This window comes from Urocitellus parryii, chromosome 8, assembly GCF_045843805.1.
Source record: "Urocitellus parryii isolate mUroPar1 chromosome 8, mUroPar1.hap1, whole genome shotgun sequence".
NCBI classification, from domain to species: domain Eukaryota; kingdom Metazoa; phylum Chordata; class Mammalia; order Rodentia; family Sciuridae; genus Urocitellus; species Urocitellus parryii.
The window spans coordinates 54,806,522-54,822,157 of NC_135538.1; the positions used below are offsets into that span (position 1 = coordinate 54,806,522).

Consider the following 15,636-nt stretch of genomic DNA (forward strand, 5'->3'; position numbering starts at 1 on the left):
TCTATCCATTTGCCTACACCCACAGTCTATAGTTTATACCTGCTCTATCCTTGGTGTTATACCTCTGGTCCTTTTTATTTATTCTCTCTCCTGTTGTTGACTGTCATCCCACCAGTCAACCATGTGAGAAATTGCTCCTACCTCCTCATTCCTGAATTCCATGACCATGTATGTTCTTTGTTTTCTTGAATCTGATCTTTCTTCTTCTAGGGTGGGGTGGGGTAGGGAAATGGGATTTAGACCCAGGGACACTTTACTACTGAGCTACATCCCAAGTTGTGGTTGTTTTTTGTTTTGTTTTTGTTTGGGGGTTTATATTGTTGTTGTTGTTATTGTTTGTTTGTTAAAATCTGAGTAAGTTTTCTTGAGTCTGGTCTCAAACTTGTAATCCTCCCACCTCAGTATCCCAGATTGCAGAGATTATAGGCATGCCCCATCATGGCCAGCCAGTCTTTCTTTTTGATCTCTCCTTCATTGCTCATGTCTAGTCTTTGCATCTGAATCACTGAAAAACCTACTGCCTGATCTCAGTGTCTTTCTTTTGTCCCTACAGATTTATTATCAGACAGAATATTTATCTAAACTACAAGTCTAACAGTTTTGTTCTCCAGATTAAATACCTCTGCACTGGCTCCATGTTGCCTATATGGCATTCAGCTTGCTAGATTTACATAGACAGGGCTGTGGTAGCCTAACCCTACAGGGACTTTCCAGCTTTATCTCCCATTCTGCTCCAACAAGACCAAATTACATAATACAGACTATTTCTGTTCTCTGTGCCTTTACTCATGTTGTCCACTGTGCTTGGTCCCCTCTGCTCACCTATAATGGTTAATTTAGAGTCATCTTCTCTAAGGAGGTCTTTCTATTTCCCAGGCTACATTAGGTGTTTCCTGACTTCATTAATACCCTGTGCGTCTCTGACATTGCACTTTCTCTGTAATACTATAATGATCCATTTATGAAGCAGACCATGGACTGTGAGCTCTTCAAGGATAGGGACAATGTTCTTCTGGCCTATGTAAACCTGGTATACAAGTACTTAGCATTTAGTAAGTGGTGAATAAGTGACTGAGGAGAGGGCTTGAATCAGAAAATAGAAAAATGAAGAAAGTTGGGAAGAAGTAAACTGCAGGAGATAATCTGCTCAATGCAGAGGGGAAAGGAAAGCTTTTGACACACATTGCAGGTATCAGCAAGGTTAAGAAGATTACTTAGGAAGGTTGTAATAAACTAGTTTGCAGATAAATCCTGGGATTTTATTGTGGTAGTGAAAGAAAACGAATATGAGAATAAAAGGGTAAAGAAAAAGAACATTTTGTTCAAGAGCCCTATTGAGCGTTGATGCTTAGTTATGACTCAAAGAACATCTCTGAGGTTTCTTATCACAGAAGCCCTTTGACAATGGAAGAGAAGATTTCCATTGGAAAATGGAAAAGAAGAAAATATGGTCTACAGATAACAGCATTTCTGGGCCTAGTATGGCTCCAGCACCAACTCACTGCAAAATCTGGTATTGGTCACTTAATCTCCTTGATTTTTTCCTTAATTTCCCTCAATATAAAAGGAACAGTTGAGAATACTGCTGTCCTACTGTCCAGCCCATTCCAATATATATATATATATATATTTATTTTTTTTTTTTTTGGTGGTGGGGGGCTGTTGCTGGGGACTGAATTCAGGGCCTTGTGCATGCAAGGCAAGCACTCTACCAACTGAGCTATATCCCCAGCCCACCCATTCCAAACTTTCATTAGGCAACATTCTTCTTTTATATATATTTATTTTTTTTAGTTTTAGGTGGATACAATATCTTTATTTTATTTTTATGTGGTGCCGAGGATCGAACCCAGTACCTTATGCATGGTAGGTAAGCATTCCACCACTGAGCCACAACCCCAGCCCAGTCAGCACCATTCTTATCCTAAGTACTGCTGAGGTCCAGACTCACTTCTTCATCTGCCCCAGCCTTATTTATTTATTTATTTATTTATTTATTTATTTATTTATTAAAGAGAGTGAGAGAGGAGAGAGAGTGGGAGATTGAGAGAGAGAATTTTTAATATTTATTTTTTAGTTCTCGGCAGACACAACATCTTTGTTGGTATGTGGTACTGAGGATCGAACCCGGGCCGCACGCATGCCAGGCAAGCGCGCTACCGCTTGAGCCACATCCCCAGCACCCCCCAGCCATATTTATATGTGTAACATGTTCAAGGCACCACCCTGGTGCTAAGACCACCATGAACAAGACTACCAGCACCACAAGCTTCCTTGATTCAGGCCTCCCTATTTAGAGCAGCCACTCCCGCTTTGCCCTGTCTTTTCCTTAACATTTGTTATGATCTAAAATTGCATTTTTGTTTAATTGATTGTTTCTTCCTTCTTCAGTAGAATGTAAGAGCTTGAGAGCAACAGCCTTGGCAGCCTCCTTCATGTGCCTCACACTCCCAGCACAGGCTGACACCGAGGAGCGCTTGACAAATGCCTAGACATAAATGTGGCTTTAGTGTTATGGTAGGAGAAGAACAGGAGGCTAAGAGGTCTGGGATCAATGACTGTAGGCTCAAATTAGCTATTTTAGGAATATATTGGTGGGCCAGATGCAGTGACACACACCAGTAATCCCAGAGACTTAAGAGGCTGAGGCAGAAGATTCACAATTTTCAACACCAGCCTGGACACCTTAGCAAGATCCCTGTCTCAAAAAATAAAAAGGGCTAGAGATGGAGGTCAGTGGTAGAACATTCCTGGGTCCTACCCTCAGTACTGCAAAAAGAAAAAAGAAAAAAAGCTGAGAGTGGTGGCGCATGCCTCTAATCCTACTATTTTAGGAGGCTGAGGCAAAAGGATGACAACTTTGAGGCCAGCCTCAGTAACTCAGAGAGGCCCTTAGCAACTTAGTGAGACCCTGTCTAAAAATAAAAAAGGGCTGGGGATATAATTTAGTGGTAAAACACCCGAGTTCAATTTCCAGAACCAAAAAAAAAAAGAGAGAGAGAGAGAGAATTTATTAACTGCATAATATGGTCCATTCTAATATGGCCTAAGTTTGCCTTCCCAAGTACACAATGACTATATTTCTCTTACCAGTAAATAGAAATCTTCCCCCCTTAAATTTCTGCTGCTATTCTGATAATTAAAGACATAACACAGCTGGTCAGGACTGATTTAGTAATTAATCCAGACCTTGCCATCCTTGCACAGCCTTAAATCCAGGTAACATGGGGGGCGGGGGAGATTATGTGGAGTAACAGAGAAGTCTTCAGGGGGCAGCTTACAGTATTGTCTCTTAAGCAGTGCATTCTGGGCCCTTGTATCACATATCATGACCCGAGGTCTCCCCGTCTGTTTTGTGTGGTCTCACTGCTCATGATGCTCACGCTAACTAATGCAGGCATCATGCTTGGTGGCTTAGGGTTCCCCTGGTAGGTGATCTGTAAAATGATATTGGAAAAACTCAGCAGCCATTCCAGTAGACTGTGGTGAAATTTATTTGTTGCCAGAAACGTTTTTATTTCCGAGAGATGAGTATTTACCCAAAAGCCAAATTTGTCTGAAAAAAAGAATTTTCAAAAAATATAGAAAATTATTTCAGTTGTGTGCTCTAGCTTTATATGCCATCACATTTTGTCAGTCTCACATGATGAGGAAGTCGGGTAGAGGTAATCGTTTGAAAATCAGTCTCGCTGGATCTCCAGAATGTCTGTCACATTCAGCAAAACACAGTGGTCTGGACTCGAACACTCAGATAAGAAGTTGAATTACTTTTTAACTGAGTTCCCATTGCATTGGATCCTGGGTATGAATGCTTTACACTGCTTTAGTGGCTTTCATCCTAAAATGTCAAACACTATTACTTCCTAAAGTCTCTCCTTTCCTCCTACGATAGTTAACAAAGCCCCCGAGTCAGCTACCCACTGCTGAAGCCCTCCTGCTGGGATGGTGGGCAAGGATGGAAGCCATCTCCCACTGTATAAGGCAATTCTAGCTTTTAATATGGAAAAATAAAGAACATCTTATCTATTTAAAACTGAAAAAAAAAATTATTTAATGGAGTATATTCACCAGAAGTAAATTAGATGCTAACGGTTTTGTACACAATGCTATGGAGGTCTTAATTACAGTGACCTGTCTGCAGCCCTGGGTGCTCTCTTAGATTATCTCTTGTTCCTTATGCTACTGGCCCCAAGATGAAGCACTGTGGATTGAGTTCAGTGCTAGAGGGAAGAGTGCCACCTATTGAATTGTAGGAATTCTTGGGTGTGCTTTGGGGACTGACGGAGAAGCCTCTCAGACCACGTTCACACTTGGTTTGCTATGGTAACTAATATATATGTCTAAAAGAAAACGAATATGTTGACTACTCTTGCTTAGAAAAACATCTACAAACGTCTGTGTATTTTCCCCAGCTGGAGCCGAGCGTATGCCTGTAGTTTAGCCTACTGCTACTTGAAATAACCATGCTGCTAAAAGACTGAGGCAGATGGTATTTTTACCACTTCAGGCAAAACATGGCACCTATGGTTCGACTCTCTACAATTTTAATTTTTTAACATTTTCAAAATGGCTTGTTTAAATACCTCCATCACAGAGACATAGACTTTTTCCGGTTTCTTTTTAATAATTGTTTCAGCTATACAGAAATGAAAAAATATCACTTGGTGAAAACCAGGCCCCCTCACCATTGTGGAGTCTGTCTTCTGTTCATTCTTTCCCAAGTGCCTAAGACTGTGCCTCAACTGGACTTTGACATTCATGCTAATTTTGCCACACTCTAAATGGTTTATAATAGCTTGCTTTATATTTATCTTTGCTTTACTTGGCATTTCATATCACTTGCCCCATGACTCAATACAGAAAAGTGAATTTTGTTTTTTCAATGTCTTCTTAGGAGGTTCATTCTAAGAACAGAACAGGGCTCAAGGTTAAGCTCTCTGTAAACAGAGATTGCACAGATGTTCATTCTGCAGGCATTCAGTTCCCAAACAAGTGCAAGAGAGATTATTTAGAAGGATGGGGTTTTGGACTCACATTGTCTCCGAGAATTGGCTCAAGGTTCCAGGGTGGCACGTTCTTCTGGTTCTGTCCCGCTGTGCATCTCAGGCATCAGCGCCAAGCAGCTGCTGCTCTCCTCTACTTAGCCCACCCCAAAAGTCCTTGCACATTTTGTTTTATTACAAATGCATTTGCTTTGACTACACATTAAGATTCTCTTCCCACCAGCAAACAGTGATATCTATAGACATCTGAACTTGCATGATCACATGTCATCACTTCCTTTAAGAAGACAAAGAAGGGGCTGGGCTTGTGGCTCTTGGTAGAGTGCACACCTAGCATGCATGAGGTGCTGGGTTCGATCCTCAGCACCACATAAATGAGATATTGTGTCTACCTAAAACTTAAGAATAATTTTTTTTTTTTAAAAAAAGACAAAGAATATTTCCTCTCATGACATGATTCTCCTGGCCAAGGTTTCCCTGTTAGCCATTTCTTCTTTCTGTCTTACATCAAAGCTTCAACCATTTTGCTGTATACTGAGTCTACAATGCTACTTTTTTGAACCTCGAGTATAGAAAAATGTTTTCTAAATGTTATTGTTCTTTCTTTACAAAGGCAGAATCACTTTATTTGCTTATTTATTTATTTATGGCAGATAATTTTTGCAGCTCGCTTTCCCACAACCATAGCTAACTGGCTTTGAGAATTTTTCACATTGGCACATTTAGAGACCAGATGTTGCTGTGTTTTCTCTCCCCTGTACCCTTTTCTTGGCCAGATGCTGCCTCTTCTTTCCTGGGATTTTACATTAGCTGCTTTGGTAAAATATTCCATTTGATATCACTTTAAGCACTAAATCATCTCATTTCTTCTGGCCTCTTGAAGATGTCCTAACATTTAGCATTTCTGTTTTAGTGGTAACTATGGAGACTATTCAGAAGCATGGGCCTTCCCCTTTCCTATCTTGTTCCTAAAGAACTTGTAGTATATTAGATAAGATGTTTATAGTAGAATTTAAAGAAAAAATCAAAATGCCATTATGACACAGGTGCAACTGTATAAAATCGTATATGCTTGATAAAGACTGGAAGACAACATATAAAAATGCAAATAAAGCCATTAAAGTGATAACATTTAAGCATGTTTTAAATAAGAGACACATTGTACTTTTTTTTTTTTAAAGAGAGAGTGAGAGGGGAGAGAGAGAGAGAGAGAAGAGAGAATTTTTAATATTTATTTTTTAGTTCTCGGCGGACACAACATCTTTGTTGGTATGTGGTGCTGAGGATCGAACCCGGGCCGCACGCATGCCAGGCGAGCGCGCTACCGCTTGAGCCACATCCCCAGCCCTACATTGTACTTTTTAAAGATTTCTATTTTCTAAGTGTAGTCTCTGATTTGAATTGGAATTTTTTCAGATTTTGACCTAAGCTAGTGAGAACTGAAAAATAAAGTATCTGAAATCATGTTTTATTGAGGTAACCAAAATTTAATTCTAGTCTTCTAAAGAATTAATTGCTTCTATGGCAATAGACAGAAATGCACATTTGGGAGATATCATTTTTGTACACTGTGAATTTCTGTGCTGAGCCTGCAGGAGTAGTGGAGGGGCTAGAGGACAATTCAGGAAGATGGAAGCCTGGTATAATGAACATACATTGTGAATGTTGATCTTGTGTCCTGCCTACAGGGAGAGGCACCAGAAGACCAGTCAGAACTGCCATCTGACATTTTTAAATGCCCCACTCCTATTTCCTTAAAAATTAGATTAAACGAGTTATTTTTCTTTTGGCAGTCATATTTTGGAGAAATGTTTTTCCTTACAGCAATAATGAATAAATCTCTTTCATCTATTTTTCAAAACAATATTTAAGTCAGTTTTTGTAACTACTGCTTTGACTTCAAATCTCCTGCAAAATGCCATTATTGATGATAAAAAATAATCACTGGTCAATTTATGCCCATAGCAAAGCATAGAAGCTTTTGTATACTAATTGGAACCTTCTATCAAAAACAAATTCTAGTTGGGCAGAGTGGCTAATGACTGTAATCCCAGCTACTCAGAATGCCAAGGCAGGAGATCAAAAGTTCAAGGCCAGCTTCAGCAATTTAGCAAGTCCGTATCTTAAAAAAAAAAAAAAAAAAGGCCCGGGATATAGCGCCCTTAGGTTCAACCCCCAGTAGTACACACATACACACACACAAACTCTAATCACAGATGAAATAGTCAATATTTTAAACAGAGTTATGTCTTATTATGAGTCCTGTGGACATTCCTTCCTTCCCCATCATTAAGCTAGCTTTTTTCCTCTTTAAGTCTCTGAGTATATCATTTAGCATTTGTCCCCAGTGACTATCATCTTGCTTTGATGATCTATTCCTCTAATTCTTAATGTTATTTTAAAATTAGATTCTTGTTCTCTGAGGTGCTAGCAATCCCACACACCTCAGTAGCATCAACAGATTTAATGATCATAATCTCTGATCCCTTGTGGATCATGAATAAAATTATTAAATGATTTCAACCATAAGCCTCTTTATAACATTATAAAATATGCCACCCTCTCAGTTGTTAGCCCAAATATCATTAATACAGTTTGAATATAAGCAATTATAAATCTCTTATTTTTCTTCAAATTATAGTCCTAGCTGTTGATCTTCGCTTTAAAATGTTATACATACTATGTTAAATTGTTTAGCTCATAGCAAAAATGTTAGTGGGACAATTGCTCCTTTTTTTTTTTTTTTCCTGGTGGTACTGGTAATTGAATCCAGGAGCATTCTATGTCTGAGCTACATTATCAGCCCTTTTTTATTGCTGTTGTTTATTTTGAAACAGGATATCATTAAATTGCTGAGGCTGGCCTACAACTTGTGATCCTCCTGCCTCAGCCTCCCAAGTAGTTGAGATCACAGGCATGCACCACCTTACCCAGCTCCCATTCTTAAATTAATCATTTTTATTTACTTGCCCCTAAAAAAAATCACTTATGTACACGTTAGCTAACATTTATCAGGAAGGTAAAACAGATTTAGATTATTGGTGAAGACTCAGTCTTGATTCTAAGCCTGAATGATATCTTGGTTTGCTTGCTTTTGAATCCTGAGGGTTTACTTGGTGGCACATTGTAAATATCCAATAAATATTTGTTCAAAAATTGTTAAATGAATAAATGACCCAAGATATCCCACATGTTTATGCCTATACCCTATTCTTCTAAGTCACAAGGCATATTTGACTCTACCTTTGTTCCTATTATTTCCCACCAAGTACATACGTTGATTTATTTATTTGTTCATTTATTTATTTGTGGTCCTGAAGCTGGAACCCAACATCTCTGCACACTAAGCAAGCACTCTTCCACTGAGCTCCATCGCTAGCCCTCTCCCCAAGTGTGTATTTAATCAAGTGGCTACATCCTCAAAGCCTTGCCTCCTCTGGGTTGAAACAAAGATTGAATTGGGGTAATCTTTGGAATCTCAGCCTAGAAGCTAAGAATGCCCTCTAGGCTGGTTGTGTGGGTGGATGGCTGCACTGTGGGATTGCTGGATTCAATTATCACTCCCAGTTTGTAGTGCCAAGAGCCACCTGTGCATGGGGAGAGCCTCGGTGCCTTTATGTAGAGGATGGAGCCTTCTGGCCCCATGAAAGAGCCTGCTTAGTCCATTAAAACAGTTGTTAAGTAGAACTGAAGGGAGAGCTCTTTCCTCATCTTAAAATACAGAGGAGAGGCTGTGTTTTCCAAAGTTATAGTTTTTTAATAATTAAGATAAAAGAGGCACTTCTGTGTTGCTACTGAGTATAGTATTATAGTCATTACATAGATTTATATTTTCAAGTTCATCCTTAATTTTACAATCTGTGTTTGTACAGAATCAAGGATTTTTGAAATTTCAGGCTCTCTGGTCCATCAAAAAGCTATGATATCTTTAGTGGTCCATCTGAAGCCCTTCCCCCAATGTGTCCTGTGCAGGGTCTGCAGGCACACTCAGCCTCCCCATTACCACATCAGAGTACTGGTCCTTGGTCATGTACCTTAAATATCTTTCCTGCAGTAACGAGGTTGCTGTGCCACTTGATTTTTCAAGCAAATTATGGAGATAACAGTAGAGAACACAGGACTTGCAGTATATCTGAGTGATGTGTATCCCTTTCTCCCAAGTGCTTGACTTGCTGGCTTGAGGAGAGGTCTTGTCTAGTCCAGAGCATAATGAAGCCAAAGCCATACTCAGAAGATTAGTGAGGGCATAGCACAATGATGCCCCCTATGGCAGATCACCTGTTTTATCCCAAAGGAAATCATGCTAACCTGTATCTTTGATCATTCCTGACAAGATTTGTGGGTACCTGTTCAGGAAAGATTGTAGGCCCCTGTGTGCTGTGCTTTAAAAGACATGACACTATATATATGTTTTTCAGTGTGCACTGTATTCAAGACACTAAGAGCTTCATCAGATGGTTCTATCAGATTCTTTCTCTGAATCTCCTCAGGGAACCTAACAGTGTTCATGAAGCTATTATCTCACATAGTCAAGATTCTCCCCAGGTGTTTGACTCCCCATTGTGTGTTCTTCACCACACTGCTTTTCAAGGTGCTTTACATATATACTACAAAAAGAAATTCTGTGCAGGCTCTGGTCTTCTAAGCATCCGAAAATGGTGTGTGTTACTCTATAATGTAAAATAGTTCTGACCTAATAAATGGATTTATATTTTCTGACCCCGTGCAATAATTATTGTGACTTTTTAAAGCTGGTTAGCATTTTTCACTCTTCCCAGAAAGTTTTATAGATATACCTCTTAAAACAAGTTCTGATCACCATCTTCTTAAAGGAGACAAGGATCCAAATCAACAAATACATCTTCCATAACACTGCTCTGTAGAGACTCTGTACATCTGCAGGAGTTGTTCATCTTGCAATGTCATTACACCTCTGTGGCACCTAGAGTAACTTCCTCACCCCATATGCCAATTCCTGTGTTCGCCCCAAGTCTGATATATATATATATATATATATATATATATATTGTCATTATTTTTTTAAAAGAGAGAGTGAGAGAGAGAGAGAATTTTTTAATATTTATTTTTTAGTTATCGGCAGACACAACATCTTTGTTGGTATGTGGTGCTGAGGATCGAACCCGGGTCGCACTCATGCCAGGCGAGCGTGATACCGCTTGAGCCACATCCCCAGCCCTGTCATTATTCTTAGTTATGTAAAGTTTTTCTGTTGTTTGAGGTGCTTTCTTATGAAGTTCATCTTACATGGTGCTAGGATATTAGTAATCTAGGGTCATGTGGGGTTGATAGTTTGGGGCCAGTGGTCCCCAGCTATCAGTAGCCGATTACTAAAGCAGATGAAAAATTGGGACATGAACAGAGTAAAAGAAATTTATACATAAAGTGTGAGTTCAAGTAAAATCATAGAAACCTAAACTCTATCTTACGTAGTTTATGTATTCCTCAAATAACCCCCAGAACTATGATGCTTACATGATGTGAGTGCTCTTATCCCAAAGTATCCTTTTTAATAAATACCAATGTAGTATTTGTCTTGAGATTACAGAACTATTTATTCCTCCTAAAAAAGTTACAAGCAAGGGCTGGGGTTGTGGCTTAGCTGTAGAGCATTTGCCTAGCATGTGTGAGGCCCTGGGTTCAATCCTCAGCACCACATAAAAATAAATAAGTAAAATAAAGGTATTGTGTCCAACTACAACTAAAATATAAATTTTTTTTTTTTAAGTTACAGGTAAGAGTGGCTCATTGCTGCAGTCTATAGCCTATGACACGTTTGCCTGTTGAATTTCTATTACACAGTTTACTAAAAAGCTCAACAGTCCCAGTTGTGTTCTTTGAATCACAATGTGTAGAAGGAAGTTCCTCTTTGGAATATGATACTGAAATTAAAAATGAACTTTGAACCAGAATATTGATAAGCTGATGATTATTTATAAAAGCATGAAAAAAATTTGGAAGACATGATAACCAAGAAGCAAGGATTGCTTTCCTTTAGAATTAATCCTGAATTGAACATAATTTCATATTACTAACCTCAAATTCACAATCTATTAAATGTTGATGGCATTTTATAAATTCAGAATTGAACTATACATCTTGTCACATTTAATTTCATTCTAAAATCAGGCTCTTCTGTCTGCTCATGCCATGAGTTACAAATTGATCTCTGCTCCTTAAAGTAGCATGCAGCACTATGCCTGAATTTTTCTCTGCCATGGGGTCAACAATTTAGGTCAATTTTGATTGCACCAGTAAGAATTGTTATATACACCAAGTCATATATCCACATAAACATACATACGCAGGCATGTATGTACATGTGTACGTGCATTTGTATATATTGTTGGTCTATTATATTTAGTTAGAGATGTATTTATGACAATTTGCATTAAATGAGTTGTTGGGTTATTTTTCAGCTCTTTGTGTGTGGATTGTAGGCCACTGCATGGATTCATAAATGTACTTAGCAGAGAGATTGATCCCTGAAAAGTTCTCAGCTCCCAACAGGAGGCCACACACCATCCAGACTGAGACTAACAGGTGTGTGTAAGAGAGGGAAAGAAAATTCATACCAAATTTGTCTTTATCATTTTTTTTTCTCTCCTCTTAAGAGAGATAAATTGATCAAAGGCCTAGGGATAGCACTTGACTGGCATGTGTGGGTTTAATCCCCAGAACTTCAAAAAATAAAATAAAATCATCACAGTGATTTGGGACTTCATTTTTTAAAAACAGGCATGTTTCCAATGTACTAACAATCAGAGACTTGGAATATTTAACATACTTTCATGAATCTTTGTGATGTAGTCTGTGAATGTTTATCCTAAATCCAGGTACGTTATGTGAGTATTGCATTAAGTTTTACAGTGATCCCCATGTTCCCCTCTTTTCAGATCTTACCAACTGGTGGAACACTTCATTCATGTCAAAATGATTTCACATACATTCTCTTATTCTTCACAGTAATTCCATATGGTATAAATATTATTTTTCTGGCCAGGAATGGTGGCACACACCTGTAATCTCAGCTACTCAGGAGCCTGAGGCAGAAGGATCCTGAGTTCAAAGGTAGCCTCAGCAACATAGCAAGGCCCTACACAATTCAGTGAGATCCTGTCTCTAAACAAAATACAAAAAAGGGCTGGAAATATGGTCAGTGGTTAAGTGCCCCTAGGTTCAATCCATGGTGCAAAAAAAGGAGGAGACGGTATTTTTCTAATTTCTCTAAACTGGAGCTTAGAGAAGTTTCTCTGCCTAAGGTCACACCTGTCAAGGTCTAGAGTTTCCCTATCACAGTTTGCCCAGTGCCTTTTTACAATCCTTTTCAAATTATTATGAAATACAACAGAAACAAATTAATCAGTGGTCCTGTTAGTAGAGAACATCCCAAAGGTGTTTCCTTCCCCATTACAAGATTTCTTAAACGTTCTCATGTGGCTTCAAATGAAGAATTCTGTTCCAAGGTGCTTGGAGAGCCGTTATCTTTGGAAACAGTCATTTTTTCCTTTCCACAGTCTGCATCCTCTTTCCTCCCACCTCCATGAGCTTTGGGTCCCAGGACATTGCAAGGAAAATGAAAGTAATGTAACCAATATCATGTGATCCCATACAGTTATGCAGAACTATTTAAATTCCACAAAAGAATAAATAGAACTTGTTAAAATGTGGGCATATTAGTTCATATTCTCCACAAGATAGGAATTTTACAGGCCATATTACATAAGAAAAATACTAATATTTCCTTAGAGAACAAGAAAAATGATAAATCATAGACCAAATCATACTTGTCATTTTGAGCTCACTAATCCTTTACCAGTCAGTCACTTAAATATGGTATAATGAGCCCTGAGATTGAATTTCAAAATGAGTGAAAATAATCTGCGGCAAGCCAGGTATAGTGGCGCACACCTGTAATCCCAGCATCTCTGGAGGCTGAGGCAGAGGATCATGTGTTCAAAGCCAGCCTCACCAAAAGTGAGGTGCCAAGCACTCAGTGAGACCCTGTTTCTAAATAAAATATAAAATAGGGCCAGGCATGTGGCTCAGTGGTTGAGTGCCCCTGAGTTCAATCCCTGGTACCTAATAATAATAATAATCTGAGGCAATATTTGGTCCTGTCATTGTGTGACACCATGAGTACCATTGCTGTGGCTAGTGTTTTATTCGTTTTTTGCAGTACTGGAGATTAAACCAGGGCCTTGGGCATGCGAGCAAGCACTGTACCACTAAGCAACAGCCAAACTGTAGTCAGTGTCTTTGGCTGAGAATTTTAGTAAAAAATTCGTTTTTACCAGTTAAGGATTAAAGTTAAAATATATTAGTTTTATTTGTGACTCAGTGATATCAGGTCTTCTTCAATGCTATTTTTTTGAGGGGGGGTTGGGGGGTACCAGGGTTTGAACCAGGAAACTCAACCACTGAGCCATATCCCCTGCCCTATTTTGTATTTTATTTAGAGACAGGGTCTCACTGAGTTGCTTAGTACCTTGCTTGTGCTGAGGCTGGCTTTGAACTCTCAATCCTCCTGTCTCAGCCTCCCAAACTGCTGGGATTACAGATATGTGCCACCACACCTAGCAGAAGAAACAGAACTTTGTGTGTGTGTGTGTGTGTGTGTGTGTGTGTGTGTGTGTGGTTCTGGGGATTGAACCCAGGGCCTTGTGCATGCAAGGCAAGCACTCCACCAACAGAGATATATCCTCAGCCCCCAAGAAAAGTTTTAATTGTAGCTTTTCCTTTTATACCAAGTCTTGCCACTCAGAAATTATCAAGATTTTTCAGTTGAAGCACTATGTGCTAGAATCTTGTAGTTGAATGAACTCTTGGAGGCATCCTAGTTCCACTTTCCTTGGTTGCTAAAATAATTTCTCTGACATGTGGCCATCCAGTCACTGAGGATTCTGATTATAGGGATCTCACAGCTTGTCAAAAATAATTATTCTGTTGTAGACAACTCTAGTCATTTGAGAACTCTTTCTTATTTGTAATTGAAATCTGCTTCCAGAAACTTTACCACGTTGCTCTTTGTTCTGCCTCCTGAAGCATATCGGGCTGCCTCTTCTTCCACCTAATTGCCTTTTATATTTGGAGATGGCCTTTGTAACCTTTATCAAACTTTTCCTCTAGGTTAAACATTTCTTAGATGATACGTTTCCAAATTCTTCTTCATCCAGTCATGGACCCAATCTATCATGTGAGTGCTCCTTTCAATCTACACATGATACCAGGACAGAACATAGTTGTATTTTGTTGTTGTTATTGTTATTGTTGTTGTTTTGTTTGTTTTGATGTGCTGTAGATCAAATCCAGGGCCTCATGCAAGATAGGCAAGCACTGTACCACTGAGCTACATCCTGAACCCTAAACATAGTTTTTTAAACATGAGTCAGTTGTCAAGGGGACAGTGAAGTTAAGTGTACGGTGCCACATACCTGTAATCTCAGCTACTCAGGATACTGAGGCACGAGGATATCAAGTTCAAGGTCGGCCTGGATAATTTAGCAAGACCCATCTGTAAATTAAAAATAAAAAAGGCTGGCTGTATAGTTGAATGTGCAAGGCCCTGGGTTCAATCCCCATCAACTATTGCCAAAAAAAAAAAAAAAAAAGAAGAGGAAGAAAGGCAATGAGACCCTCCCCACCTGTGTTTTGGACATATACATCTGTGGATGCTTTAAAAGTTTGCATTTGTATTCTCTAGTATCTGTACCACAATCTTGGCTTATATGAAGAGTGCGGTTATCAAAGATTCTGAGCATTTTTTATGTATTACTGCCTGACTAAAGCTTTACTTTTACTTTTTTTTTTTTTTTTTTTTTTTTTTTTTTTTTACTATGGATGGGTGGGATGTTTTATTTTGAAACAAGATCTTACTGAGTTGCAGTTTGGTCTCAAATTTGCATTCCCTGCCTCAGCTGCTTAAGTAGCTAGGATTACAAATCTATGCAACCACGCCCAGTTTATAATTACTCTTTTAAACCCAGATGCATGCTGGGAGTGGTAGTATATGTCTATAATCCCAGCAACTCTGGAGGCTGAGGCAGGAGAATTGCAAGTTCAAGGTCAACCTCAACAATGTAGCAAGACTCTAAGCAACTTAGTGAGACCCTGTCTCAAAATAAATAATAAAAAAAAGCTAGGGGTCTCGGGATGAGGCTCAAGTGGTAGCGCGCTGGCCTGGCATGTGTGGGGCACTGGATTCGATCCTCAGCACCACATAAAAGTAAAATAAAGATATTGTGTCCACCTAAAAACTAAAAAATAAACATAAAAAAAAGCTGGGGATGTACTCAGTGATAAAGTATCCCTGGGCAATTCCCAGTACCAAATAAATAAGCAAACAAACCCAGATGCACAACTATACAATTATTTTTATATTTCAATGGCTATTCTTGTTCAACATATCAAAACCATTAAAATTTTGATGCTATTCATTTGTTAACCATCTCTCTTGGTTCTATGACATCTGAAAATTAAATTTTAATATGTATTCCTTCTTTATCTTCATTCAAACAATGCATAGAAGTGTGATAAGGGGAAGAAATCGAGTATTGAGTTGTGGCAACACAACACGGGAAATTCCTCTCTGTTCAATGTAAATCTGCTACTAAAT

The 15,636-nt window shown here is 38.8% G+C and overlaps 1 protein-coding gene across 4 annotated transcripts in view; it reads left to right on the plus strand.

Annotated features, from left to right (window-relative positions):
- The window catches only part of Pdss2 (decaprenyl diphosphate synthase subunit 2), a 268,265-nt gene that overhangs the window by 241,352 nt on the left and 11,277 nt on the right, over positions 1-15,636 (plus strand). The window contains exon 10 of one of the 4 annotated variants that reach the window (XM_077801684.1): positions 14,151-14,217. The exons of the other annotated variants lie outside the window; for them this stretch is intronic. Within the exon in view, the coding sequence (XP_077657810.1) occupies positions 14,151-14,217 (67 nt within the window). The remainder of the gene's footprint in view (positions 1-14,150; positions 14,218-15,636) is intronic. 4 annotated transcript variants of the gene reach the window in all.